This window comes from Bombina bombina, chromosome 6, assembly GCF_027579735.1.
Source record: "Bombina bombina isolate aBomBom1 chromosome 6, aBomBom1.pri, whole genome shotgun sequence".
NCBI classification, from domain to species: Eukaryota; Metazoa; Chordata; class Amphibia; order Anura; family Bombinatoridae; genus Bombina; species Bombina bombina.
The window spans coordinates 92,651,221-92,678,912 of record NC_069504.1 but is presented as its reverse complement, the minus strand read 5'-3'; the positions used below and the strand labels follow the sequence as shown (position 1 = coordinate 92,678,912).

General features: G+C 36.9%; 1 protein-coding gene across 4 annotated transcripts in view; it reads right to left on the bottom strand.

The window, feature by feature from the left end:
- The window catches only part of CACNA2D1 (calcium voltage-gated channel auxiliary subunit alpha2delta 1), a 1,258,723-nt gene that overhangs the window by 456,537 nt on the left and 774,494 nt on the right, over positions 1-27,692 (bottom strand). For all 4 annotated transcript variants that reach the window (XM_053716513.1, XM_053716514.1, XM_053716515.1 and 1 more), the window contains exon 8: positions 8,240-8,309. In XM_053716513.1, the coding sequence (XP_053572488.1) occupies positions 8,240-8,309 (70 nt within the window). The remainder of the gene's footprint in view (positions 1-8,239; positions 8,310-27,692) is intronic.

The window sequence follows — 27,692 nt, the reverse complement described above, 5'->3', positions numbered from 1 at the left end:
TCAAATTTTGCACATTATTTTTATATACACACTTTTTGAGGCACTAGCTCCTACTGAGCATGTGCACAAATTCATAGGGTATACGTATACTAGTCTATGATTGGCTGATGGCTGTCACATTATACAGGGGGCCACACATGGGGAAAAGATACATTTGTTAGAAAAAAACTACTATTAATTTGAAATCAGAGTAAGAGTAATAAAATTGTCTTTATATAATGCACTTTTAATGTATTTAGTGGTCCTTTAAAATAGAAGTAGGAGATGCTTGGCAAATAGCAATTTTGTTACCTTGTTTCAGTATTCTGAAACTTGATGGTGGATGAGAGTGGCATAATTAAAGTGAATGTAAATTTTGATGCTAAACTGTCCGGTTTTTAAAAATTTGATTAAAAACAGGGGCACTTTAATTCATCAAAATTTACATTTCACTTGTTGTGAAAAAATACTTACCTTTAAAACTTGACAGCCGCCCCAGCTTTACCCGGTCTTCGCAAGCCATTTCTGACGTCAGAAATGATGGATTGGTCATCCTCCAATCACGGCTTCCCCCCCGGGGGAATCAATGTTTGATTCAACGCCGTGATTGAAAGAAGCCAGATTCCTAATTTTAGACCCAGGATGAGGCTTTGCGACGGGCGGAGGAAGCTGGAGTGGCTGTCAACATTAAAAGGTAAGTATTTTTTCACAACACGAGTGAAATGTAAATTTTGATGAATTAAAGTGCCCCTGTTTTAAATTGAATTTTTAAAAACCGGGCACTTTAGCATCAAAATTGTCATTCTCTTTAACAAAGTAGCATCAAATGACAATTAGATTTCATGAAAATAAAAAATACCTGGGAATCTGAATGAATTTGTCAGACTATATCTTTGTAAAAAGTTTTCCTTATTTCCAGCTATACAGTCATAGGTGGAGATTCGAATGCTGTAAAGTAAGAAGGCTTTCAAAAATAGAACTATTAATACTTTACTTTTATCAATTAACAAAATTCAAAGTGGGTTAACAGAAAAAAAATCTAAACAAATATTTTGTGTGACCGCCCTTTGCCTTCAAAACAGCATAAAATCTTGTAGGTACACTTGCGCAAAGTCAGGGATTTTGTATGCATTGTCAGGTGCATGATTTAACAATTATACCAAACAGATGCTAATAATCATCAATTTAATATGTAGATTGAAACACAATCATTAACTGAAACAGAAACAGCTGTATAGGAAGAATAATACAGGGTGAGTAACACCCAAACTCTGCTAACAGGGCGAGGTTGCTCAAGACAGTTTAATGTCAAAAGTCATATGCCATGGCAAGGCTGAGCACAGAAACAAGACACAACATAGTTTTACTGCATCTGTAAGGTCTCTTCCAGGCAGAAATGTCATGGCAGACAGTGGTTTCCAGATGTGCGGTCCAAGCTTTTCTGAAGAAACACAAAGAAGCGGGCAACATTGTTTACTAAAGGTGCAGTGGTAGGCCAAGGAAACAGTTCAGCAGATGAAAGACACACCATGCTTAATTCCCTTCACAATCAGAAGATGTCCAGCAGTGACATCAGCTCAGAATTACCTGAATCTATTGTGACCCTAGAATCCCCATCTACTGTCTTGAGAAGTTTGGTCAGAAGTGGTCTTCATGGAAGACTTATGGCCAAAAATGCACGCAAACAAAGGAAATGGGGTGCAGAAAATGCAGTAATAGCTATGGAATGATGTAAAAATTTGAAATATTTGGCATCAGCAGGAGGAAGTTTGCTTGCTGAAGGGATGAAGAGTGATACAAGAATAAGTGTCTGCAAGCAACAATGAAGCATGGTGAAGGTTACTTGAAAGTTTGGGGCTGGATTTCTGCAAATTGAGTTGGGGATTTGGTCAGAATTAATGGTTTCCTCAATGCTGAGAAGTTCAGACAGATGCTTATCCATCATGCAATACCATCAGGGAGGCATCTGATTGGCATTAAATTTATTCTGCAGCATGACAACAATCTAGTACTGCTAAAGTCACTAAGAACTATCTTCAGTGTAACAAAGAATACATTCTAGAAGTGATCTTATGGCCCCGACTGAATCGTTATCTCGACATCATCGAGTCTTACTGGGATTACATGAAGAGACAGAAGCAACTGAGGCCACCTAAATTAGTTCTCAAAGATGTTTGGAACAATCAAACTGCCAAGTTCCTTAAAAAACTGTGTGCAAGTGAACCTAGAAGAATTGATGCTGTTTAAAAGGCAAAGGGAGGTAACACCAAATATTGATTGGATTTACATTTTTTTTTTCTGAACACTCACTTTGCATTTTGTTAAATGATAAAAAATAAACTATTAATATTTATATTTGTAAAAGCATTCTTACTTATTTTACAGCATTTTTCACACCCGTCTAAAGTATTTGTACAGTAGGGTGTCAGTACAATTAAACAATAAAATTAGTTACATTTTTCTTCTTCTTCACCTTCATTTTCTTCTTCTTCTTATTATTATTATTATTATTATTATTAGTAGTAGTAATAGTAGTAGTATATAATCTTATTCCACATTTACTTCTGAGCTATGCCAAGCTCACCAATCACCCCCTGCACACCCAGTTTGTAGAAACAGAAGTTGTATTGTATTTTAAATGTTATTACACCTATCCAGAATGAAATATGTCATTGAATGTTTTCAAGAACAACCCTTAAAAAAAATGTACCTCAGCTTCTGCATAGAAACATACACCTAGATTACGAGTTTTGTGTTACGGCTTTTAACGCTAAAAAAATGGCAATGGTATAGATATACCGCAAGCATTTTAGCCTGTAACGCAACGCCCATCCCGCACTCAAAAAAATGACGTTTTTGCATGGGATTTTCATAGCGCCAGCATTACAGGTTGTGCGGTGAGGCTAAAAAGCTTGCGTTACAGCCTATACCAACACGATCCGTTCTGCCATCTGAGACAAGTAGTTATGAGTTTTGTGCCACAAAAATGTTTCACAAAACTCATAACTAAAGTGTTACAAAGTACACTAACACCCATAAACTACCTATAAGCCCTTAAGACGCCACCCTCCCACATCGCAAACACTATTTAAAACATATTAACCCCTAATATGCCGCCCACCCACATTGTGACTATTAAATCAATTTATTAACCCCTAATATGCCGCTCCCGACATCGCTGTCACTAATAAAAATCATTAACCCCTATTCCGTAGCTTCCCAACATCACTGACACTAAATAAACCTATTAACCCCTAAACCTTCGACCTCCCACATCTCCGCAACTAAATAAACCTAGTAGTAGTATATAATCTTATTCCACATTTCCCTCTGAGATATACCAAGCTTGCTAGTAGGTATTCACCCCCTGCACACCCAGTTTCTAGAAACAGAAGTTGTATTGTATTTTAAATGTTATTACACCTATCCAGAATGAAACATGCACCTCAGCTTCTGCATAGAAACGTAGACCTAGATTACGAGTTTTGCTTTACGGCTTTTAATGCTGAAAAATGGCAATTTCAGTATAAAAGCAGTAACACAGCTATTGCGAGTCATGTCGGTATAGCAATACCACAAGCATTTTAGCCTGTAATGCGTCCATCCCGCATTTAAAAAATTTATGTTTTTGCGTGGGATTTTCATAGCGCCGGTATTACAGGTTGAGTAGTGAGGCTAAAAAGCTTGCATTACAGCCTATACTGACACGATCCATACCGCCATCTGAGACCAGTAGTTATGAGTTTTGCGCCACAAAAATGTTTCACAAAACTCATAACTCTAGTGTTACAAAGTACACTAACACCCATAAACTACCTATTAAACCTTAAACTACCACCCTCCGGCATCGCAAACACTATTTAAAATGTATTAACCCCTAATCTTCCGCCCACCCACATCCCGACTATTAAATAAATGTATTAATCCCTAATCTGCCGCTTCCGACATCGTTGACACTAATAAAAATTATTAACCCTCATTCTGCCGCTTCTCGACATCGCCAACACTAAATAAAACTATTAACCCTTAAACCTATGGCCTCCCACATCTCTGCAACTAAATACACCTATTAACCCCTAAACCACCGGCCCCCCACAATGCAAAACACTAAATTAAACTATGAACCCCTACACCTAACACCCCCCTAACTTTAAATAAAATTACAATAAAACTATCTTTAAATAAATAAATAAAAACTTATCTTTAAAAGTCAGCCAATAGGATTTCAGTAGCTCTCATCCTATTGGCTGTTTTGAACAGCCAATAGGATTTTAGAAGCTCTCATCCTATTGGATGATTTGAATTTGAAGATTTAAATCAGCCAATGGAAATGCAAGGTACGCTATTTTGAAACGGCTTCCTTGCATTGAAGCTTCAGTGTACGGCGGGGACCGTATGAAGAGGACGCTCCACGCTGGATGTCTTCGCCGCTCCCCTCCACCGGGATGAAGATAGAAAACGCCCCGGTGATGGATGAAGATGTCGCCGCCTGGATGAAGAATTCTCGCCACCTCAATGTCCAGACTTTAGCAACCGTGAGTAGATATTCTGGGGTTAGTGTTAGGTATTTTTTTATTTTTTGGGGTGTTTTTTTTTAGATTAGGGCTTTGGGGTTTTGAAAAACAGCTAAATGCCCTTTATTTTTATAAGACTATTAGATTATGTGTAATTGTTTTTATTTTTGATAATTTTGTATCTTATTTTTGTAAACTTAGTGTTTTTTATTTTTGGTAATTTACGGCTAGATTACGAGTCTTGCGTGAGGCTTAAAAAGCAGTGTTGGCCGGTCCCAACGCTGCTTTTTAACGCCCGCTGGTATTACGAGTCTTGAAGGTACAGGTGTACCGCTCACTTTTTTGGCCAGACTCGGAAATACCGCAAATCCACTTACGTCAATTGCGTCATCAGCCAATAGGATTTTTTCTACCTTAATTCCGATTGGCTGATAGAATTCTATCAGCCAATCGGAATTGAAGGGACGCCATCTTGGATGACGTCACTTAAAGGTACCGTCATTTAGTAAGAAGACTCCAGATGAAGAGGATGCTCCACATCGGATGTCTTGATGATGGACCCGCTCCGTGCCGGATGGTTGAAGATAGAAGATGCCCATCTGGAGGACCACTTCTGCCCGGCTTGGATGAAGACTTCTGCCCGTCTGGAGGACCACTTCTGCCCGGTTGGAGGAAGACGTCTCCCGGTAGGGTGATCTTCAGGGGGTATGTGTTTTTTTAAGGGGGTATTGGTGGGTTTTAGAGCAGGGTTGGTTGTGTGGGTGGTGGGTTTTAATGTTGGGGGGGATTTGTACTTTTTTTTTACAGGTAAAAGAGCTGATTACTTTGGGGCAATGCCCCGCAAAAGGCCCTTTTTCAGGGCTATTTGTAATTTAGCATAGGGTAGGGCTTTTTTATTTTGGGGGGGGCTTTTTTATTTTATTAGGGGGATTAGATTAGGTGTAATTAGTTTAAAAATCTTGTAATTTGTTTATTATTTTCTGTAATTTATTGGGGGGGGGTTGTACTTTAGATTATTTTATTTTATTTAGTTAATTTATTTAATTATAGTGTAGTGTTAGGTGTTATTGTAACTTAGGTTAGGTTTTATTTTACAGGTACTTTTGTCTTTATTTTAGCTAGGTAGTTATTAAATAGTTAATAACTATTTAGTAACTATTGTACCTAGTTAAAATAAATACAAACTTGCCTGTAAAATAAAAATAAACCCTAAGATAGCTACAATGTAACTATTAGTTATATTGTAGCTAACTTAGGGTTTATTTTATAGGTAAGTATTTAGTTTTAAATAGGAATAATGTAGTAAATGATAATTATTTTATTTATATTTATTTAAATTATATTTAAGTTAGGGGGGTTAGGGTTAGGGTTAGACTTAGGTTTAGGGGTTAATAACTTTAATATAGTGGCAGCGACATTGGGGGCGGCAGATTAGGGGTTAATAAGTGTAGGTAGGTTGCAGCGACATTGGGGGCGGCAGATTAGGGGTTAATAAATATAATGTAGGTGTCGACGATGTTGGGGACAGCAGATTAGGGGTTCATAAGTATAATGTAGGTGGCGGCGGTGTCCGGAGCGGCAGATTAGGGGTTAATAAGTGTAAGATTAGGGGTGTTTAGACTCGGGGTTCATGTTAGGGTGTTAGGTGTAGACATAACTTTTGTTTCCCCATAGGAATCAATGGGGCTGCGTTAGGAGCTTTACGCTGCTTTTTTGCAGGTGTTAGGTTTTTTTTCAGCCGTCTCTCCCCCATTAATTCCTATGGGGAAATCATGCACGAGCACGTTCAGCCAGCTCACCGCTAACGTAAGCAGCGCTGGTATTGAGGTGAGATGTGGAGCAAAATTTTGCTCTATGATCACTTTTTGCGGTTAACGCCGGGTTTGTAAAAACCCGTAATACCAGCGCTGTCTGTAAGTGAGCAGTGAGCATAAACTGCTCGTTAGCACCGCACAGCCTCTAACGCAAAGCTCGTAATCTAAGCCATTGTGTTTATTATTTTTTGCAATTTTAGATTTTTTTTATTTTTTCGTGGTGTTTTTTAATTTAGTATTTTTAATTGGTAGTATTTTTTTATTTTATTAGAATAGTAAGGTTTGGCTAATTTATAGTTTAATGTTAGGGTTATTTTTATTTCACAGGTATGTTTTTATTTATTTAAATATAGTTATTTATTTTTGTAAGCTTAGTGTTTTTTATTTTTGGTAATTTAGTATTTAATATTTTTTGTAATTTTAGATTTTTTTTATTTTTTCGTAGTGTTTTTTAATTTAGTATTTTTAATTGGTAGTATTTTTTATTTTATTAGAATAGTATGGTTAGGTTAATTTATAGTTTAATGTTAGGGTTATTTTTATTTCACAGGTAAGTTTTTATTTATTTAAATATAGTTATATTGTAATTTTAATTTAAAGTTAGGGGGTGTTAGGTTTAGGGGTTAATAGTTTAATTTAGTGTTTTGCGTTGTTGGGGGCCAACGGTTTAGGCGTTAATAGGTTTATTTAGTTGTGGAGATGTGGGAGGCCAGAGGTTTAAGAGTTTATAGATTTATTTAGTGGCAGAGATGTGGGAGGCCGGAGGTTTAGGGGTTAATAACTTTATTATCGTGTCGGCGATGTTGGGGAGCGGCGGAATAGGGGTTAATAACTTTATTATAGTGGCGGCGATGTCGGGAAGCGGCGGATTAGGGGGTTAATAACTTTTATTAACGTTGGCAATGTCAGGAGTGACAGATTAGGAGTTAATAACTTAATTTAGGTGTTGGCGATGTCAGGGGCAGCAGATTAGGGGAGTTTTTTTTACCATAGACATCAAAGGGTTGCGTTACAGAGATTTTTCATTCCGTACTTCAGGTGTTAGGTTTTTTCTAACACTTTCTCCCTATTGATGTCTATAGGGGAAAGCGTGCATGAGCACATCAAAGCAGCCCTTGGATTTTGTGCGGTATGGAGCTTAACACTACCATATTGCATGCACAAGGAAGCTTTTCAGTAACTCGCAATGGCAGCGCTATGGAGGGTACAATAACGCAATTTTTTGGGCGTTAGTTTCGCACGCTGTTTAGCGCAAAACTCGTAATCTAGGTGATAAGTAATTTAACTATTTTTTGTTTAATGGGAGTCAATCAGAAGGCTGGTCACCTTGGAGAGGTCAATACAGGTTTCCAGCTTCTTTTAAAAACAGAAACCCTTGATTAATGTTGAAAAATGTAATCACTAACATTTCACTTGCAGAGTGAACATAATCACATTTCTTTCTGTGTATTAGAAAGCATCTCCATAATTTATCACCTTATTTGTCTATGTGCATAAGGGTCAGCATCAAGCCACATTCCTCCTTCTAAACATACCTCTTTTCTCACCAATTGATACATTAGTCATATGAATGATGGACATGACAAACAAAATGATTCATGTAAAATATTAAGCCATGTGAATAATTTGCCAACAACATCAATGATTACATGATAAAGCCAAATGAGTAATTAATCTTAATAATGTTATACACAAACTTTTGATTACAGTTCAGAGGCTGATACCTTTTTTTTCAATCCTTGCCTCTAATTTCATTAAGCTGTAAACAAAAGTATTTATTGCTATTAAATATGAAATAAAATAGATAAATTAGATGATGTTTGGCAATCTAATTGAACACTAACTACACCATTAAATATTGTATGGTCAAAATGTGCTTTCAATTAAGTAACATTGAAATATGGAATGTCTTAAACAAAAATAAATACATACCATGGTCTTCTTCGTACATCATAAAGATCAATTTTATTTGGTGTTCTGTTTTTATCCACCCAAGGTGAGGCTAAAAAATAAAATAAATATAATCAGACGCATCTTTAGAAATCAATAGAGGAAATAAACTTTTGAAAATAATTATAATTTTTAGATATGCCAATATAAAAGAAAATGAAAAGTTATTTATACTTACAGACAATCATATACTGTATTTGACAAAACTAGCACTACTATTAGGGTTAAATGGACAGTAAACACCTTGTAGTTTATTACAATCCTTTCTATATCAGCTGTAGATAACTTGTTTTTGGTCAATATGTGAAGCATGTTTTACAATCCAAATGGATTCAGCTGCTATAATGAGTTTTGAATCGTGAATGAGTTTTCAATAGAACAGTTCCCAAAAACATGTTTTTGTAATTAAAGTGAATGTAAATATACTATTAAAAACAGGGGCACTTTCATTCATCAAAGTTTACAAAGCAGCCATTTTGATTAAAAACTCAGCTTTTTTTTCTTTTCACAGCCAGAGCAGCTTCCCCTTTCTAGAAATCCTCTCTTCACACGTCAGCAATGACTAATCTGTCTTCCTCCAATCACAGCATGGCCTCAGGCAATGACTACCCTGGGGGGAAAGTCGTGATTGGAGGAAGCTGAATTAGTCATTGCTGATGTGTGAAGAGAGGATTTCAAGGAGGGGGAAGCTGCTCTGGCTGTGAAAAGAAAAAAAAGGTAAGTTTTTAATCAAAATTGCTGCTTTGTAAACTTTGATGAATGAAAGTGCCCCTGTTTTTAATAGTATTTTTAAAGAACGGGCTTTCATTCACCAAAGTTTACCTTCACTTTAAGTGCTTGTTATCAGGATCAAAATCCAACCGAAACTGACAAATACAATGGTTCTTTCACACCTCTTAAGGTTACATTAGATTTGTTTTGCATTAATCCCTTATTACAGTGTGTTTCTGTGTTAGAACCCATCCTCATAACTGGTAAACAATATAAATGCCATTTGTATACAGACATAACGGGTATACTGGAAATATTTGCACAATGATTAGTTTATCACTTTTAATATTTAAAGGGCTCCGTGTACAAAGCAGCATAAGCTGCACATGAGAGCCTACTTCCCGCAGTGTAAGAAGCAGCCGTCTGATGACAGCCACTTCTTACACTATTTGCCACCTCTGAGATGGCGGAGATAAATCACCCCAAGCTTGCTCTCTGTTTGATTGACAAGGCCTTTTCTGATGTCATTGGACACCCGAGAGAAGGGGTGGGCTTTACACATTTACTTAATGGTGTAATGATAAATATGGCAGCGGACAAACAGAATCTGCTGCATTATGCAGCGAAAGTGATGCAGACAACTTTTAACGTTTAAAAGCTTGTCCGCAAACCATATATTACATGTGGGCCTAAAAGTATTATGTTTCTCAATATCTCCAATAACTGATTGAGAAGCGCCATTTTCCAGTTTGGCAAGAAATACATCTGAAATCAAGAAGAACACTACTGGTTTCTATAAGAAGAAAGTAGCCGCAACTTATCTCATCCTCTAAAAGTTTTTTTTTAACAGTTTTTACACTGTAAACTGTGAAACTGATCCACTGCACTAATGTAGCCATTAAAATACCTTTGTGACCCCCTTTCAAACAGAATCACGTCTTTGAGACCACGTTTCAAACAGAATCACGCCTTTGAGACCACGTTTCAAACAGAATCACGCCTTTGAGACCACGTTTCAAACAAAATCACGCCTTTGAGACCACGTTTCAAACAAAATCATGCCTTTGAGACCACGTTTCAAACAGAATCACGCCTTTGAGATCATCTTTCAAACAGGATAGCACCTTTATGGCCACAAACTATAAACTGCACTGTTGTGAACAGGTTTTGCCTTTGTGATCACAACGGCGCAATCCCATTTAAAATCCTGGTCATGAAAGAGCTATTCCTTTAAAAAGCCCGGTCACTAAGGTGCAATTTTTATTGTGTAAAATCGAAAAATGCCATTCTCCAGCTAAAAAACAACCAAAAAAGCAGCCGATTGTTTAGAATTGAACATCTTGATATTTTTATATAAAAGCCTGGATTACAAGTGCAGTGCAAAAATATTGATATTGTGCTCTAACATCGCTCAAGTTAAATCAATAGAGCTTTTATGTTTGTGCTGATATTACAAGTTAAAAGTAATATGTTAGTACTTGAGCGATATTGTTCTCTAACATGGCTAAAGTTAAATCAATAGAGCTTTTATTTTTGCACTGATATAACAAGTTAAAAGTAATAGTTAGTTCTCAAGTAAAAGCCTAGGGTCCACTAACATCTGGATGTCAGGGTCTGCTAAACCCCTCACATAATAGACTTTCACTAGGGGGCGCACTGAAAAACACATTAGTTATCGCTCAAGCACTAAGCCAAAGGTGAAATACTAAATTTTTATATATTATAAATGCATTTTGTTATATATATTCCTTAACAGGATCTGGTTATTAAAATAATAAGGCTGTATTTCAGCTCACAACTAGGATGCCCGTGTGTAGACGGCCGCATTTGCAGTGCTTAGTTTAGCCACTTTCACATCGAGAATGCTGCAGATGATGGTATATATAGGGATGCATTTGCGGCTCATATCTATGACGCCGGTGTAAAAATGGTGCCAGTGTACAATGCCTTATTCGCTAGGGGCCGCCTTTTACAACACACTTTATGGGCGCTGGTGTATGTAGAGTGCCGGTGTAAGGGGACAATTGCAGCTTCCTATTTAGGTAGCTTGCACGAAGATCCCATATCTCTTTTTTGTAGGGAGATTATGTTCAGTTTATATTTGCTACATTAGCAGCAACCGCATACGTAGCAAACTAGCCTCTGACACTAGCGCTTCACATATACAGCCGATTCAGTTTGAGGGCTGTCCAGTGGGGCTTATCGTGGCATATGGCCGCTTTTTTCTTCGTAAGAAGTTTCTGTGTTTATATATCAGCTTATGTCCGGTTAATCATTGTAACTAGGATTGCTGATTTTAAGGGATTGGAATACTTTATTAAGGTATTTTTCCTCATGGCGGTACATGCGCGCCACCGACTGCTTTTTGTTTGCTGACTAAAGTCACTGATTTCAGAAACGTGTGGGTTAATAGTTTTCCGCCACATGACGTAGGCACGCTTGTGTCTAAATTGCGCTTGTGTTCAAGACGCCCTGATAGGTAACGCATATATTTAAATTTTTAATGGGTTTAGCGACTTGCTTCCTCTCAGTATAGACTTTTTATTTAAAGTCTTTTATGGGTTATGCCCTATGATGAATAGTTAAGGTTGCCTCTTATTGAGCTGGTGATCTGTATTCACAGCTGTGAAAAATTAAGCAGGGCAAGTTATAGTGTTTTTATTTTTCTGGGGCTAATCTGTACATCTGGCTGGTATGTAGGACAATGGTGTCCTTCAGTACAGGAATACCGGTGCTGACTTATATTCCTCTGTAGTTAAGAAGGAATATGGTTCTGAGTCAGCTTGTCTAGCTGAGACACCAATCACAGAACCTATTTTTTATTAAATAGGCTCATATTTCTGTCTTTTTCAGAATTTATGGTTTTGCAATTTATTCTTTGCAATGACTTAGGGTTTGGCACCATTGTGTGTTTTTTTTTTTAGATTGTTACATTTTGACTCAGAGTATGTACTTTTATATATTTTTTATTTCCCTAAGTCAGCTTTCTCAATCATTTTAATGACCATTGAATGTTCAGTACCTTCCTAAGTTTGGAGATTTATATATCATATATTTTTGTCTGATGGAGAATTGTATCATATAAGAAAACTATGTTTGATACCCACCTGTGTGTGTCAAGTTTAATCCTTTATTCTACAGTTTCTTAGGAGGGAAGGCACCTGGCTGGAGAACACAGATCTCATGATAGGTCACTATTTTCTTCCCCAGGCATGGGTATGACATATAGCTTAGTCTGCAGAGGTGACAGGTCATCTCTCTTCTTTGAGGCTTAAAGCTTAAAGGGACACTGTACCCAAATTTTTTCTTTTGTGATTCAGATAGAGCATGACATTTTAAGCATCTTTCTAATTTACTCCTATTATCAAATTTTCTTCATTCTCTTGGTATCTTTATTTGAACTGCAAGAATGTAAGTTTAGATGCCGGCCCATTTTTGGTGAACAACCTGGGTTGTCCTTGCTGATTGGTGGATAAATTCATCCACCAATAAAAAAAGTGCTATCCAGAGTACTGAAACAAACAAAAAACTTAGATGCCTTCTTTTTCAAATAAAGATAGCAAGAGAACAAAGAAAAATTGCTAATAGGAGTAAATTAGAAAGTTGCTTAAAATTGCATGCTCTATCAGAATCACAAAAGAAAAAATTTGGGTTCAGTGTCCCTTTAAGCATTTATTTTGTGTTCCCTATTTTTTATATAGGGGCTCTTATATTTAATCTCTACTGGTTGGAGATGATTTATCCATGTCTGTGACTTCTTGTGTTACTCTCTGTAACATATACATCTTCTTAGTGATTTTAGGACGCTAAGATGTTTGTTTCTTTCGCCATATTCTTTCTAATAGGCACAACTTTATAATATCTACATTGATATGTTTCTTTCATATTGTCCTTTTTTATGCATATGGACTAGTGTCTGTGCCAGGACACTGATATATTTATTCTCTTGTTACCTTATTTTAGGTACTTGGGTGTTTTATTATAATCATTCTCTTATTGAGGTGATTCCTTCTAATGTCCTTATTTTCATATACGGATTTTTCTCATAGGTCTAGTGATTTTAGACATAGAATATTGGACAAACTCTTACGATTTGTATCCCTATCTTTTGATCTTCCCTTTCACTGGGGACTTCGCCAGTTTCTGAGGTTTGCATTTCAGGACAAACTTTACAGTTTGTTGCCCTCTCTTTTGGCCTTTCTACGGCTCCCAGTATTTTCACAAAGGTTATGGGACTCTTTCTGGTGGTGATCAGATCTCAGGAAAAAGAGGTGATGCCTTACTTGAACGATTTCTTGGTTCAGGTATCATCTTTTCTTCTAACAAAGTCTCATATAGAGAAGTTGTTGTCTATTCTAAGTTCTCTCAGGTGAGAGAATCTGGGACAGATTTCCCTAGTTCCAGATACAAGGGTGTGTCCCTTGAGGATAAATATAGATTCTCTATCCATATACATTTTTCTGATGGATATCAAAATAACCAAACTCTTGTTTATTGCCCTTCTCTCCAGTCTACTGTTTGTCCTTCAGTGGCTCAATGCATGGAGGTGATTGGTCTGATGGTTGCCTCCACGGACATCATTCCTTTTGCTCAGTTTCATCTGAGACCTCTGTAACTATGCATGCTCAGTCAGTGGAATGGAGACCGTTCAGATTTATCGCAGAGGATAAATCTGGATTCTCTAACAAGTGGATTTCACAGGATACCTGGCTCAGGGCACTTGTTTCCTGAGACCTTCCTGGGTGATTGTGACTACGGATGCCAGTCTATTAGGCTGGGGAGCAGTTTGGGGCTCTCTAAAAGCTCAAGGCCTGTGGACTTGGGAGGAGTCCTCTCTCCCCATAAACATCTTGGAATTAAGAGCAATCTTTAATGACTTGGTAGCTTGGCCTTCATTACTTTAGTCAGGTTTATCAGATTCCAGTCGGGCTACATCACCTCAGTGGCTTACTTCAACCACCAGGTAGGAACTCTGAGTTCCTTGGCCATAAAGGAGGTGACTCGCATTCTGCAGTGGGCAGAAGCTCACAATTGTCTTCAATCTGCCATCCACATTCCAGGAGTGGACAATTGGGAGGTGGATTTTCTGAGCAGACAGATTTTTCTTCCCGGGGAGTGGGCCCTCCATCCGGAAGTGTTCTCCAGGATAACTCTCAGGTGGGAGGTTCCGGAGCTGGATCTGATGGCATCTGATTAGAATGCCAAGATTCCAAAGCACAGATCTAGGTCAAGAGATCCTCAGGCCGCTATGATAGTTTTTCTGGTGGTTCCTTGGCATTTTGGTCTAGCATTCCTGTTTTCCTCTGTTTGCTCTCCTTCCATGATTCATTGCTTCTATCAAACAGTAGAGAGTGTCTGTGATTCTAATAACTCCTGCATGGCCTCGCAGGATCTGGTTTGTGGATCTGGTGAAGGTGTCATCTCTTCCACCTTGGAGGTTACCTCTGAGGAAGGACCTTTTAACTCAGGGTCCATTCCTCCATCCAAATCTGGATTCTCTGAACTTGACTCCTTGGAGACTGAACACCTAGTTTTATCTAGACGTGGTTTTTCAGAAGCAGTCATTGATACTATGCTTCAGGCTCGTAAACCTGTTACTCGCAGGATATACCATAAGGTATGGTATAAATACATTTTTTGGTGCGAAACTAAAGGTTTCTCCTGGAGTCGGGTGAGGATTCCCAGAATTGTATTGTTTCTTCAGGATGGCCTGAAGAAAGGTTTGTCAGTCAGTACTCTGAACGGTCAGATTTCTGCACTGTCTATTCTTTTGCACAAATGTCTGGCAGATTTATCAGCTGTTCAAGCTTTTGTTCAGACCCTGGTCAGAATCAGGCCTGTTTTTAGACCCGTTGCTCCTCCTTTGGAGCCTTAGCCTAGTTCTTAACGTTTTGCAGCAGGCTACGTTTGAGCCGATGCATGTTGTTGATATAAAGTTGTTACCTTGGAAGGTTTTGTTTCTCCTTGCTATTTCTTCCGCTCACAGAGTTTATTAGCTTTCAGTTCTGCAATGTGATTTCCCCATACCTTATTTTTCATGCAGATAAGGTGGTCCTTCATACTAAATTGGGGTTTCTCCCTAAGGTGATGTCGGATTGAAACATTAATCAGGAAATTGTTGTTCCTTCTTTTTGTCCTTGTCCTTCTTCTCATAAGGAATGTCCTTTGCATAACTTGGATGTTGTGCATGCTCTAAAGTTTTACCTACAAGCTACTAAAGATTTTCGGCAATCTTCTGCCCTGTTTGTTGTTTTCTCTGGAAAGCGTAAGGGTCAGAAGGCCACTTCTACTACTCTTTCCCTCTGGTTAAGAAGTATGATTCATTTTGCTTATGAGACTGCTAGACAGCAGCCTCCTGAGAGAATTACAACTCATTCCACTAGGGCTGTCTCCTCTTCTTGGGCTTTCAAAAATGAAGCTTCTGTGGAACAAATTTGCAAGGCAGCAGCATGGTCCTCTTTGCATACTTTTTCCAAATTCTACAAATTATATACTTTTGCCTTGACTGAGGCCTCTTTTGGGAGAAAGGTTTTTCAAGCATTGGTGCCTTCTGTTTAGGTCCTCCTGCCTTGTTCTCCCTCCTCTCGCTTGGGTATTGGTTCCCACTAGTAATTGGAATGACGTTGTGGACTCTCCATGCCATAGGAAAGAAAACAAAATTTATGCTTACCTGATAAATTTCTTTCTTTCCGGGCATGGAGAGTCCATGACCCAGCCCTCTCTTTTAATTATAATTCTGCAGTTGTTTTGAGTAAACCTCAGGCACCTTTTCACCCTTGTGTTTCTTATTTTTTCATTTTCCTTCGGATGAATGACTGGGGATTATGGATAAGGAAAGTTAAACTTAACAGCTTTGCTGGGGTGTTCTTTGCCTCCTCCTGCTGGCCAGGAGTTGAATATCCCACTAGTAATTGGAATGACATTGTGGACTCTCCATGCCCGGAAAGAAAGACATTTATCAGGTAAGCATACATTTTGTCTCAGAATTTGAAATGTACACTCTACAGATTTCTCAAGGCTAACCCCAGCACATATCTTTCCCTAATTGGATGTAACTGATAACAACTGCAAAACAATGAACCGTATACGAATATTATGACCATGCCTAGCCTTACAACGTGTTTACTGTTCATTTAAATTCAGATAACATGCTTCACTATTTGTCTCAAGGTTTAAGGTTCTTCAAGGAGCAAACCCCATTAATCCTTCTGTAAATGGACGTTGTACTAAAAAAATACTATACCATATTTGAAATAGAAGCATTTAAGATGCAGAGATAATAATCTGTTTAAAAAATGTGAATTAAAAGATGTTTAAATTTAAATTTAAACTAATGCAATTAGCATCAGTTTTGTACCCCCCTCACACTCATTGGCTGATTGGTATTTCCTACTAATGCTTATTGGCTAATTGATATTTCCTTCATATTAAAAGAGGGACAGTTATTGACAAAATTACGTGGTAAAAAAAGGACAGATACAGAAAAAAATCTTATTTAAATGTTTTTTTTTTATTTTAGACTTAGCTTGCTTCCCATAACTTTTGTGTTAAAATCCCTTAGAATCATTTTAACACACATGATATGTACTTAAAGTTACATAAATAAGCAACAAAACATGTTCTAATATATGTTTAATGTCTTCAAAAGTGTTAAATACATAGTTAAATTCAGCTCCAGAGCAGCAATGCTTGACTGGGAGCTAATTAAACATCTGGTTAATTAATCACAAGAAGCCTATGTGTGTCATTAACCACCAGCTATCCCCAAGTACTGCATTAACTACTGTAAATGGAAAAGTCTTTTAAAATTAAATTTCATGTACCTTTAAGTTTGGGTTATATATTGCAAATAAATTGCCATTTAAATCCAAAGATACTCAAATACAGTAAATAATCCCCTTGTCAGATAGTGAATAACGAATGTGTAGTATGTAACACTGGAGCAAAAGTGCACACAATAGCATGATACATTTATTTAAAGTTTCTCTACCAAGTAAATTAATAAGACCAGTATTATCTTCCAGTTCTACTCATTACAGGTGCATTACAGGTATTTGCATACTTTTTAATGCCTTCAAGTGCAAGTTTCTAAGAGCTAATTAAAATGTGTTTATTAATACAAACTGTTCATCCTGTGCAGTCTCAGTTATTAATTATGGGTGGTAAGTAGACATTGGGCTAGATTTATAGACGCCCGTGAGTTTGAAATTCATTGAGCCTTGCTTCACCCATACTTTTTACCATTTTGCTAGTGGGTATTCCTGACATTAACATGTCTAGTTGTGTAATGTGCCCTATACGCTATATCTCACTCACACATGAAATGAGAAATGTTGACAAGCAGCAAAAATACTAATTACAACTTCAACCCTTTGGAAACACACTTGCAAAATGTATGTAAAAGTCTATAATTGTAAATTAAATGCATGTCTGTTTTGTTATGGTAGTCTAACTGGATAGAACGAAAGGTGTCTTGGGTGGTTTTGCAGACAAGTATGAGGTGACGGATTTGGGTGTTCTATGGCGTCCTAGAAATACGATCAGGAGTTTTTATGTATATTTAGGTCCATCATGCAGAATTCATAAAGACTCTATTGAGCTGTGAATTATATGATCTTGAGGTCCTACCTTGTTATATCAAAGCTAATAAGGTTGTCTTTCTGTTATATTTTGTTTATTTCTCTTTAACTTTTTTAAAGCTTTTTGTGTGCATGTTATAGCATGGACTATTTTATAGAGGGATTTTTTTTCCATTTGTTTGTTCTGTAATGTTTTTAAGGTGTTTTTGTGATGCCCGTATCTGTCACAGTGCTGAGAACTGTTAAGAGATAGATGTGATTCTGTTGATTCTAATGGAAAGTGATTTGCAACTCATGGGTGTGACCAGGAGCGAGTACAAATTTTCTACAAATTTTTTAGTTGAAATGTTTTTGTGAGTTTATGTCCATGAGATATAAGCTTCATACATTTATTTTTAATTAATCTTGGCCATTATGTGATACTTAGATAAGCTTGGGACAATATAAGGCATGTCCTGATAAAGGAAGAATATCTCTGAGCTCACATTCAAGTAAACTATGTTTGATCAATTACCCCAAAGGATTTAAATTCTATATCCTTATCCAGTCACATGTAGATGTGTCATGTTTCAATTTATATGAATCTACATTGATGATAATATTTTTTCAATTAAGCTTCTTTTTATTTAATTTTAAAAGCTTACTTTAAGCATGAAAACCTTAACAGTATAGTTAAACCACCTATTTAAAAATATACATTTGTGAAATAGGTGTTTAAGAGAGACGCTCAGGGCATCTGAACATTATACAGATACACCCAACTTATACAAACTATACAATACATTAAAGCAAAATGTTCTCTGTATCCTTTTTCAATGATGCAGCAATGCACTACTGGGAGCTAGCCTACACATTAAGGGCCAGATTACAAGTGGAGTGTAAATTAATGCTCATGCTCAAGCACTAACTTCGCTAGAGGTAAGCTGTTTGCGCTCGTATTACAAGTTGAATCTAAACTGTTTCCGTTTGCACTCTAACAGGATGCACGTAAAATGCCAAACTTAGAATATCACACATATGATAATGTATTCCCCCATAGAAGTCAATCAAGCAAAAAAAAATGGGAAAAACACCCTACTGGTGCGCAAACCCGATCACATATTCTCAAGTGTGCTAACCCGACATGAAAATATGAATATTTCACATTCCAATTTTCTGCACATACTAGAATATGTTATTTTTGTTTATAAATACATAAAAAGAGGGTTTTTATAAGTCCTATCGCCTCTGAAGAAGAAGAGTGTTATGTTCTAAACGCATAAGGTTTTTTCTAAGACCCTGAGTCCAAAGTCACATCAGACGTTTATTTTGGACTTTTGTAGACTTTTCACTACTTTTACACGGAACCGCCCTGTGTGTACCGCAAATACTGGATTGGATTCTACTCAGACTGCGGCAGTACACACACGGACTGATGCTTTTACTTTTTACCCTTGGAACGCTGTCCACACACACTTCACGTTTCTGATATTTCATATTGCATTGAGGTCACATAGTGTAAGTAATATTCCAGCTGGATTATCCTGTGCTTGTGTTGCTTTTTTTGTGTGTTTATTAAACAGTTTTACGCTATGTCCTTTTTTTATGTTTTCTTTTTTTGGGGAGACACATTGCATGCTTAAATTTTTCTTTGTTATCTTGGTATTCTTAGTTGAAAGCTTAACCTAGGAGGTTCATATGCTAATTTCTTAGACCTTTAAGCCCACCTCTTTCAGATTGCATTTTAACAGTTTTTCACCACTAGAGGATGTTAGTTCACATATTTCATATAGATAACACTGTGCTCGTGCACGAGAAGTTATATGGGAGCAGACACTGATTGGCTAGACTGCAAGTCTGTCAAAAGAACTGAAAAAAGGGGCAGTTTGCAGAGGCTTAGATACAAGATAATCACAGAGGTTAAAAGTATATTATTATAACTGTGTTGGTTATGCAAAACTGGGGAATGGGTAATAAAGGGATTATCTATCTTTTAAAACAATAAAAATTCTGATGTAGACTGTCCCTTTAAGACAGAGATCTCTCCACATCATCTCCATCACACATTAAAGAGCGATGTGGGAAAGAGTTCCCTCTCCACCTCAATTCCTCATCTTACCTCATACGATTGAGGTTTTGAGTATAAGCAGAATAACTATAAACTTTTGGATACCATGTTTCATGGACATTTGTTATAGCACCCATTTTGTTGCCATTAGATGTTGCCTTCTCATATACAATAGCGCTGGTTAAACCCTCTATTTCTTTTTATGTTTTTTATTTGGATGTAAGACAGTTCTGTGAGGGGTTCAGTCTTCCATCCTATCTCACACATTTAGCTGCTTTTGGTATCGGAAAACATCCATCTTTTTGTGCTTTTATTATATATTCTTTATTTGCATATTTTATCTGTATATATATTTTTTGTATTTCTTCTTGTATAGATTAGTTTTATTGCACCACCCAGGACCTCTCTCTTGTGGAATTAGTTTCTCCTAGGGATTGGCCCACCCCTCTTTGGTATATATATATATATATATATATATATATATATATATATATATATATATATATATATATATATATATATATATATATACAAAATTATATATAGGTATAGCTATATACATATATATATAGGAATATCTAATTAAAAATACATAAAACATATCCCCCTATGTGCAGGACATTGGAATGTTAAATATTTACAGTAAATACGCACTATAGCACTTTATTAAAAATGAATATTGCATAAAAATGCTTTTACATGTTTTCATCTACTTAACTGTAAAGGGCTCCAATGCACTGAAATATATGTCTATATATGTGTACATATGTTTTTATGTGTTTATATGTGTATATATGTCTGTAAATACATAAATACACATATAAATGCATAAATACATATGTACACACATATAAATAAATAAATAAATATATATATACATAAATATACATATTTAGACATGTGTATGTATGTATCTCTATGTTAAAGTCATTTGCAGTCCTTTTTTTCTAACACCTGAGACATCATATCTTTGAGCCCTTATATATATATTTTTTTTTAATTATTTTTATTAGTGTTATTATGAATGTAACTGAACTTTCTAATGTATTTTTGATGGGTTTTGTGACACGTTTTTGTTTTGTGAAACAGTTAACCAGAGCTCTAGCATAAATTGCGATTGTGCTCAAGCAATCGCGTTTAATTGCAGCTTGTAATACGAGCAGTAAACCTGATGCGTGCAAACACCAGCAATAAACCCCTTTTCGCTTGCGCGTAACTATTTGTCCCTGTGTTTGCAGTGATTAAACACACAGATATATACCAGCAAAAACACAATAATGCAATGCTCTAACATATTATTTTATTTTTGCACTTTTATGTACCTATAACATTTTAATAATGTATTTTAAATATCTAGAATTTTTTATACATCTTGTTTTTTTATTTAATAAAAAGCCACACACATTACTTTATTTAATATATTATTTTTTGTAACTTAAAAAACTATACTTATTTAATATCCTATACCAACACTTTCTTTATAAAGACAAATGAGTTTCTTAGGCTTTAATTACTAATGTTGAAAAATAATGTGCTGCCTGCAGTATTGATTAATAGTTATTATCACAAGTATAATTAAGAATGCTTCCTAGTAACACTAATAGTTCGAAATAGCACTTTGCACCTTTTCTACCCTCAAGCGAAACACATATTCTGTCTCACTAATTGTAATGTATTTGGACACTGGGTCTTAATGGCATGAACAGTTAAGCCTGTTAGCCGGACAAGAATCTTATAAATTGGTCCTAATGTAATATTGGAACAGTTAAGAGCAATTCATCCTAATCAAGGAGTGTGTATGTAACAGTATTTCACATATTTGTTCAGGCTGTTACAGGCTGTTACATTTGGTTTCAAAAATCACAATAGTAGTTTCGGCTTTTAAATTCTAATGGGAAAAATAGATAACTATAACACTCTTTAAAAAATAAACATGAAAAAAATATGTATGAAAACCCGATAAAAAAGGACTGTTTAAACAAATGCTGAGGGCCATATCCACATTGTCTAATGTATTTTTGTCATCAACGCTGAGCAGAAAAACGACATTAAAGTAACAGTAAAGTCCAAGTAAAATGTTATGATTCAGATAGGCCATATAATTTTAAACAACTTTCCAATTTACTTTTATCATCAAACTTGCTTTCTTCTCTTGTTTTTTTTTTGTTTAGAGATAGTAAAATGCACTCATATAGATTACGAGTTATGCGCGCTATAGAAAATCTAACGAACGCAACAAAAGTTGTGTTATTTCACCCTCTATAGTGCAGCCATTACAAGTTTTGAAACAGCCGGCTTGTGCGTGCGATATGGCTACATTGAGCTCCATACCGCACAAAATACAATCGCTGTTTTTACATGCTCGTGCACGCTTTCCCCATAGACATCAATGGGGAGAGTGGGTTAGATAAAAAACTAACACCTGCGATCGCGGAATGAAAAACTCCGCAACGCAGCCCCATTGATGTCTATGGGGAAAAAAAGTTATGTTTAAACCTAACATAAACCGCCCCCAACATCGCCGCCACCTACATAATGTTTTTTAACCCCTAATCTGCCGCTCCCAATATCGCCGCCACTATACTAAAGTTATTAACCCCTATTCCTCTACACCCCAACATCGCCCACACTATAATAAATCTATTAACCCCTATTCTGCCGCTCCCCGGCATTGCCACAACTAAATAAAGCTATTAACCCCTAAACCTCTGGCCTTCCACATCACTACCACTAAATAAACATATTAACCCCTAAACCGCCAGCCCCCCACATCGCAACAACCTAAATTAAACTATTAACCCCTAAACCTAACCCTAAAACTAACCCTAACATAACCCTAACCATAAACCTAACCCTAACCCTAACACCTCCTAAATTTAACATAATTAAAATAGAGCTAAATTTAAGTTACAATTATTAACTAAATAATACCTATTTAAAACTAAATACATACAGTACTTACCTGTGAAATAAAACCTAAGCTAGCTACGATATAACTAGTAGTTATATTGTAGCTATCTTACGGCTAGATTTAGAGTTTTGTCGGTAGCGACCCGCGTAGCTAACGCTGGCTTTTTTTCCCCCGCACCTTTTAAATACCGCTGGTATTTAGAGTTCACAGAAGGGCTGCGTTAGGCTCCAAAAAAGGAGCGTAGAGCATAATTTACCGCCACTGCAACTCTCAATACCAGCGGTGCTTACGGACGTGGCCAGCTTAAAAAATGTGCTTGTGCACGATTCCCAGCTTAAAAAATGTGCTCGTGCACGATTCCCCCATAGGAAACAATGGGGCAGTTTGAGCTGAAAAAAAACCTAACACCTGCAAAAAAGCAGCGTTCAGCTCCTAACGCAGCCCCATTGTTTCCTATGGGGAAACACTTCCTAAATCTGCACCTAACACCCTAACATGTACCCTGAGTCTAAACACCCCTAACCTTACACTTATTAACCCCTAATCTGCCGCCCCCGCTATCGCTGACCCCTGCATATTTTTTTTAACCTCTAATCTGCCGCTCCGTACACCACCGCAACCTACGTTATCCCTATGAACCCCTAATCTGCTGCCCCTAACACCGCCGACCCCTATATTATATTTATTAACCCCTAATCTGCCGCCCCCAACGTCGCCTCCACCTACCTACAATTATTAACCCCTAATCTGCCGACCAGACCTCACCGCTACTATAATAAAGTTATTAACCCCTAATCCGCCTCACTCCCGCCTCACTAACCCTATAATAAATATTATTAACCCCTAATCTGCCCTCCCTAACATCACCGACACCTAACTTTAAGTATTAACCCCTAATCTGCCGACCGGACCTCACCGCTACTATAATAAAGTTATTAACCCCTAAAGCTAAGTCTAACCCTAACACTAACACCCCCCTAAATTAAATATAATTTAAATCTAACGAAATAAATTAACTCTTATTAAATAATTTATTCCTATTTAAAGCTAAATACTTACCTGTAAAATAAATCCTAATATAGCTACAATATAAATTATAATTATATTGTAGCTATTTTAGGATTAATATTTATTTTACAGGCAACTTTGTATTTATTTTAACCAGGTACAATAGCTATTAAATAGTTAATAACTATTTAATAGATACCTAGTTAAAATAATTACAAAATTACCTGTAAAATAAATTCTAACCTAAATTACAATTAAACCTAACACTACACTATCAATAAATTAATTAAATAAAATACCTACAATTATCAACAATTTTAAGCTAATTACACCTACTCTAAGCCCCCTAATAAAATAACAAAGCCCCCCAAAATAAAAAAAATTCCCTACCCTATTCTAAAATAAAAATAGAAAAGCTCTTTTACCTTACCAGCCCTTAAAAGGGCCTTTTGCGGGGCATGCCCCAAAGAATTCAGCTCTTTTGCCTGGAAAAAAAACATACAATACCCCCCCCCCCAACATTACAACCCACCACCCACATACTCCTAATCTAACCCAAACCCCCCTTAAATAAACATAACACTAAGCCCCTGAAGATCTTCCTACCTTATCTTCACCACACCGGGTATCACCGATCGGTCCAAGCTCCGATGTCTTGATCCAAGCCCAAGCGGGGGCTGAAGACGATCAGCCAATAGAATGGAACTTGAATCTGATTGGCTGATTCCATCAGCCAATCAGAATTTTCCTACCTTAATTCCGATTGGCAGATAGAATCCTATCAGCCAATCGGAATTCGAGGGACGCTATCTTGGATGACGTCCCTTAAAGGAACCTTCATTCTGTTTTAGGACGTCGGAAGAAGAGGATGGATCCGCGCCGGAGGTCTTAAAGATGGAGCCGCTCGTCATCGGATGGAAGAAGATAGAAGATGCCGCTTGGATGAAGATGTATACCGGTCCGGATCTCCTCTTCTGCCCGGATAGGATGAAGACTTCTGCCCGATGAAGGACTTCTTCAGCCGCCGCTTGGATCAAGACTTCAGCCGGAGGATGGACGTCTTCAGCCCCCGCTTGGGCTTGGATCAAGACATCGGAGCCTGGACCGATCGGTGATACCCGGCGTGGTGAAGATAAGGTAGGAAGATCTTCAGGGGCTTAGTGTTAGGTTTATTTAAGGGGGGTTTGGGTTAGATTAGGGGTATGTGGGTGGTGGGTTGTAATGTTGGGGGGGGTATTGTTTTTTTTTTTTCCAGGCAAAAGAGCTGAATTCTTTGGGCCATGCCCCGCAAAAGGCCCTTTTAAGGGCTGGTAAGGTAAAAGAGCTTTTCTATTTTTATTTTAGAATAGGGTAGGGAATTTTTTTATTTTGGGGGGCTTTGTTATTTTATTAGGGGGCTTAGAGTAGGTGTAATTAGCTTAAAATTGTTATAATATTTTTCTAATGTTTGAAAATATTTTTTTTATTTTTTGTAACTTAGTTCTTTTTTATTTTTTGTACTTTAGTTAGTTTATTTAATTTTATTTATTTGTAGGTATTGTATTTAATTAATTTATTGATAGTGTAGTGTTAGGTTTAATTGTAGATAATTGTAGGTATTGTATTTAATTAATTTATTGATAGTGTAGTGTTAGGTTTAATTGTAGATAATTGTAGGTATTTTATTTAATTAATTTATTGATAGTGTAGTGTTAGGTTTAATTGTAACTTAGGTTAGGATTTATTTTACAGGTAATTTTGTAATTATTTTAACTAGGTAGCTATTAAATAGTTATTAACTATTTAATAGCTATTGTACCTGGTTAAAATAAATACAAAGTTGCCTGTAAAATAAATATTAATCCTAAAATAGCTACAATATAATTATAATTTATATTGTAGCTATATTAGGATTTATTTTACAGGTAAGTATTTAGCTTTAAATAGGAATAATTTATTTAATAAGAGTTAATTTATTTCGTTAGATTTAAATTATATTTAACTTAGGGGGGTGTTAGTGTTAGGGTTAGACTTAGCTTTAGGGGTTAATAACTTTATTATAGTAGCGGTGAGGTCCGGTCGGCAGATTAGGGGTTAATACTTGAAGTTAGGTGTCGGTGATGTTAGGGAGGGCAGATTAGGGGTTAATACTATTTATTATAGGGTTAGTGAGGCGGGAGTGAGGCGGATTAGGGGTTAATAACTTTATTATAGTAGCGGTGAGGTCCGGTCAGCAGATTAGGGGTTAATAATTGTAGGTAGGTGGAGACGACGTTGGGGGCGGCAGATTAGGGGTTAATAAATATAATATAGGGGTCGGCGGTGTTAGGGGCAGCAGATTAGGGGTACATAGGGATAACGTAGGTGGCGGTGGTGTGCGGTCGGCAGATTAGGGGTAAAAAAAAATTAATAGAGTGGCGGCGATGTGGGGGGACCTCGGTTTTGGGGTACATAGGTAGTTTATGGGTGTTAGTGTACTTTAGAGCACAGTAGTTAAGAGCTTTATGAACCGGCATTAGCCCAGAAAGCTCTTAACTCCTGGCTTTTTTCTGCAGTCTTGTCGTTAGAGTTCTAACGCTCACTTCAGCCACGACTCTAAATACCAGCGTTAGAAAGATCCCATTGAAAAGATAGGATACGCAAATGGCGTAGGGGGATCTGCGGTATGGAAAAGTCGCGGCTGCAAAGTTAGCGTTAGACCCTTTCCTGACTGACTCTAAATACCAGCGGTAGCCCAAAACCAGCGTTAGGAGCCTCTAACGCTGGTTTTGACGGCTAACGCCAAACTCTAAATCTAGGCGATAGGTTTTATTTTTATTTCATAGGTAAATTTGTATTTATTTTAACTAGGTAGACTAGTTAGTAAATAGTTATTAACTATTTACTATCTACCTAGTTAAAATAAATACAAACTTAACTGTGAAATAAAACCTAAGCTGCCTTACACTAAAACCTAACATTACAAAAAATAAAAAAACACTAAAATTACAAAAAATAAAAAACCTACCATTACAAAAAATAACAAACGAAAGTTTCCAAAACAATAAAAATGATTCCTATTTTAATAACCTTTAAAAAAAAACAACAACATCCCAAAATAAAAAAAACCTAATCTATAATAAACTACCAAGGGCCCTTAAAAGGACCTTTTGTGGCTCCTTAAAAGGGCCTTTTGTAGGGCATTGCCCTAAAGTTAACAGCTCTTTTGCTGGAAAAGAAAATCAAACACCCCTTAACAGTATACAAACCCCCACTCCCCAAACCCACAAAATAAAAATAGTGTAAAACCTAATATACCCATTGCCCTGAAAAGGGCATTTGTATGGGCATTTAGCTCTTTTGCAATGCCCTGAAAAGGGCATTTAGCTCTTTTACGAAAAGCCCAAACCCTAAACTAAAAAAAAAAACACACCAAAAAAAGTTTAAAAAATCCTAACACTAACCCCTGAAGATCTACTTACAGTTGCTGAAGTACTGGCTTGAAGGATCTTCATCCCGGCGGCTCCATCTTCATCCAGGTGGTTCCATCTTCATCCAGGCGGTATTTTCTAATTTCATCCCGGGGGCATCTTCTATCATCATCCCGGCAGCGCGGAGCGGGTCCATCCTGAAGATATCTGGCGCGGAGCATACTTTTCATACGGTCGCCGTCGTATACTGAATCTTCAATGCAAGGTACACAATTCAAAATCGTGTCCCTTGCATTCCTATTGGCTGATTTGATTTTGTGAATTCAAATCAACCAATAGGATAAGAGCTACTGAAATTCTATTGGCTGATCGGGAGCAGCAGATTAGGGGTTAATAACTTAATATAGTATTTGCGATAGGGGAGGGCCTCGGTTTAGAGGTTAATAGGTAGTTTATGGGTGTTAGTGTACTTTGTGACAGTTTAGTTATGAGTTTTATGTAACAGTTTTGCAGCGTAAAACTCTTAACTACTGCTCTCAGATTGTGAAACGGATCGTGTTGTTATTGGGTGTAACGCAAGCTTTTTAGCCTCACCGCAAAATGGCAGTCGTAATGGCAGTCCCATGAAAAAACGCAATTTTTACGTGTGTGGGACTGACGTTGCGTTACAGGCTAAAAGGCTTCCGGTACTTGTAATCTAGATGACTGTTTGTTCATGTGTGCAATATAGATAACATAGTGCTCTCTCCCATGGAGTCAGAACTAATTTCCTGAAATATGTCTGTCAAAA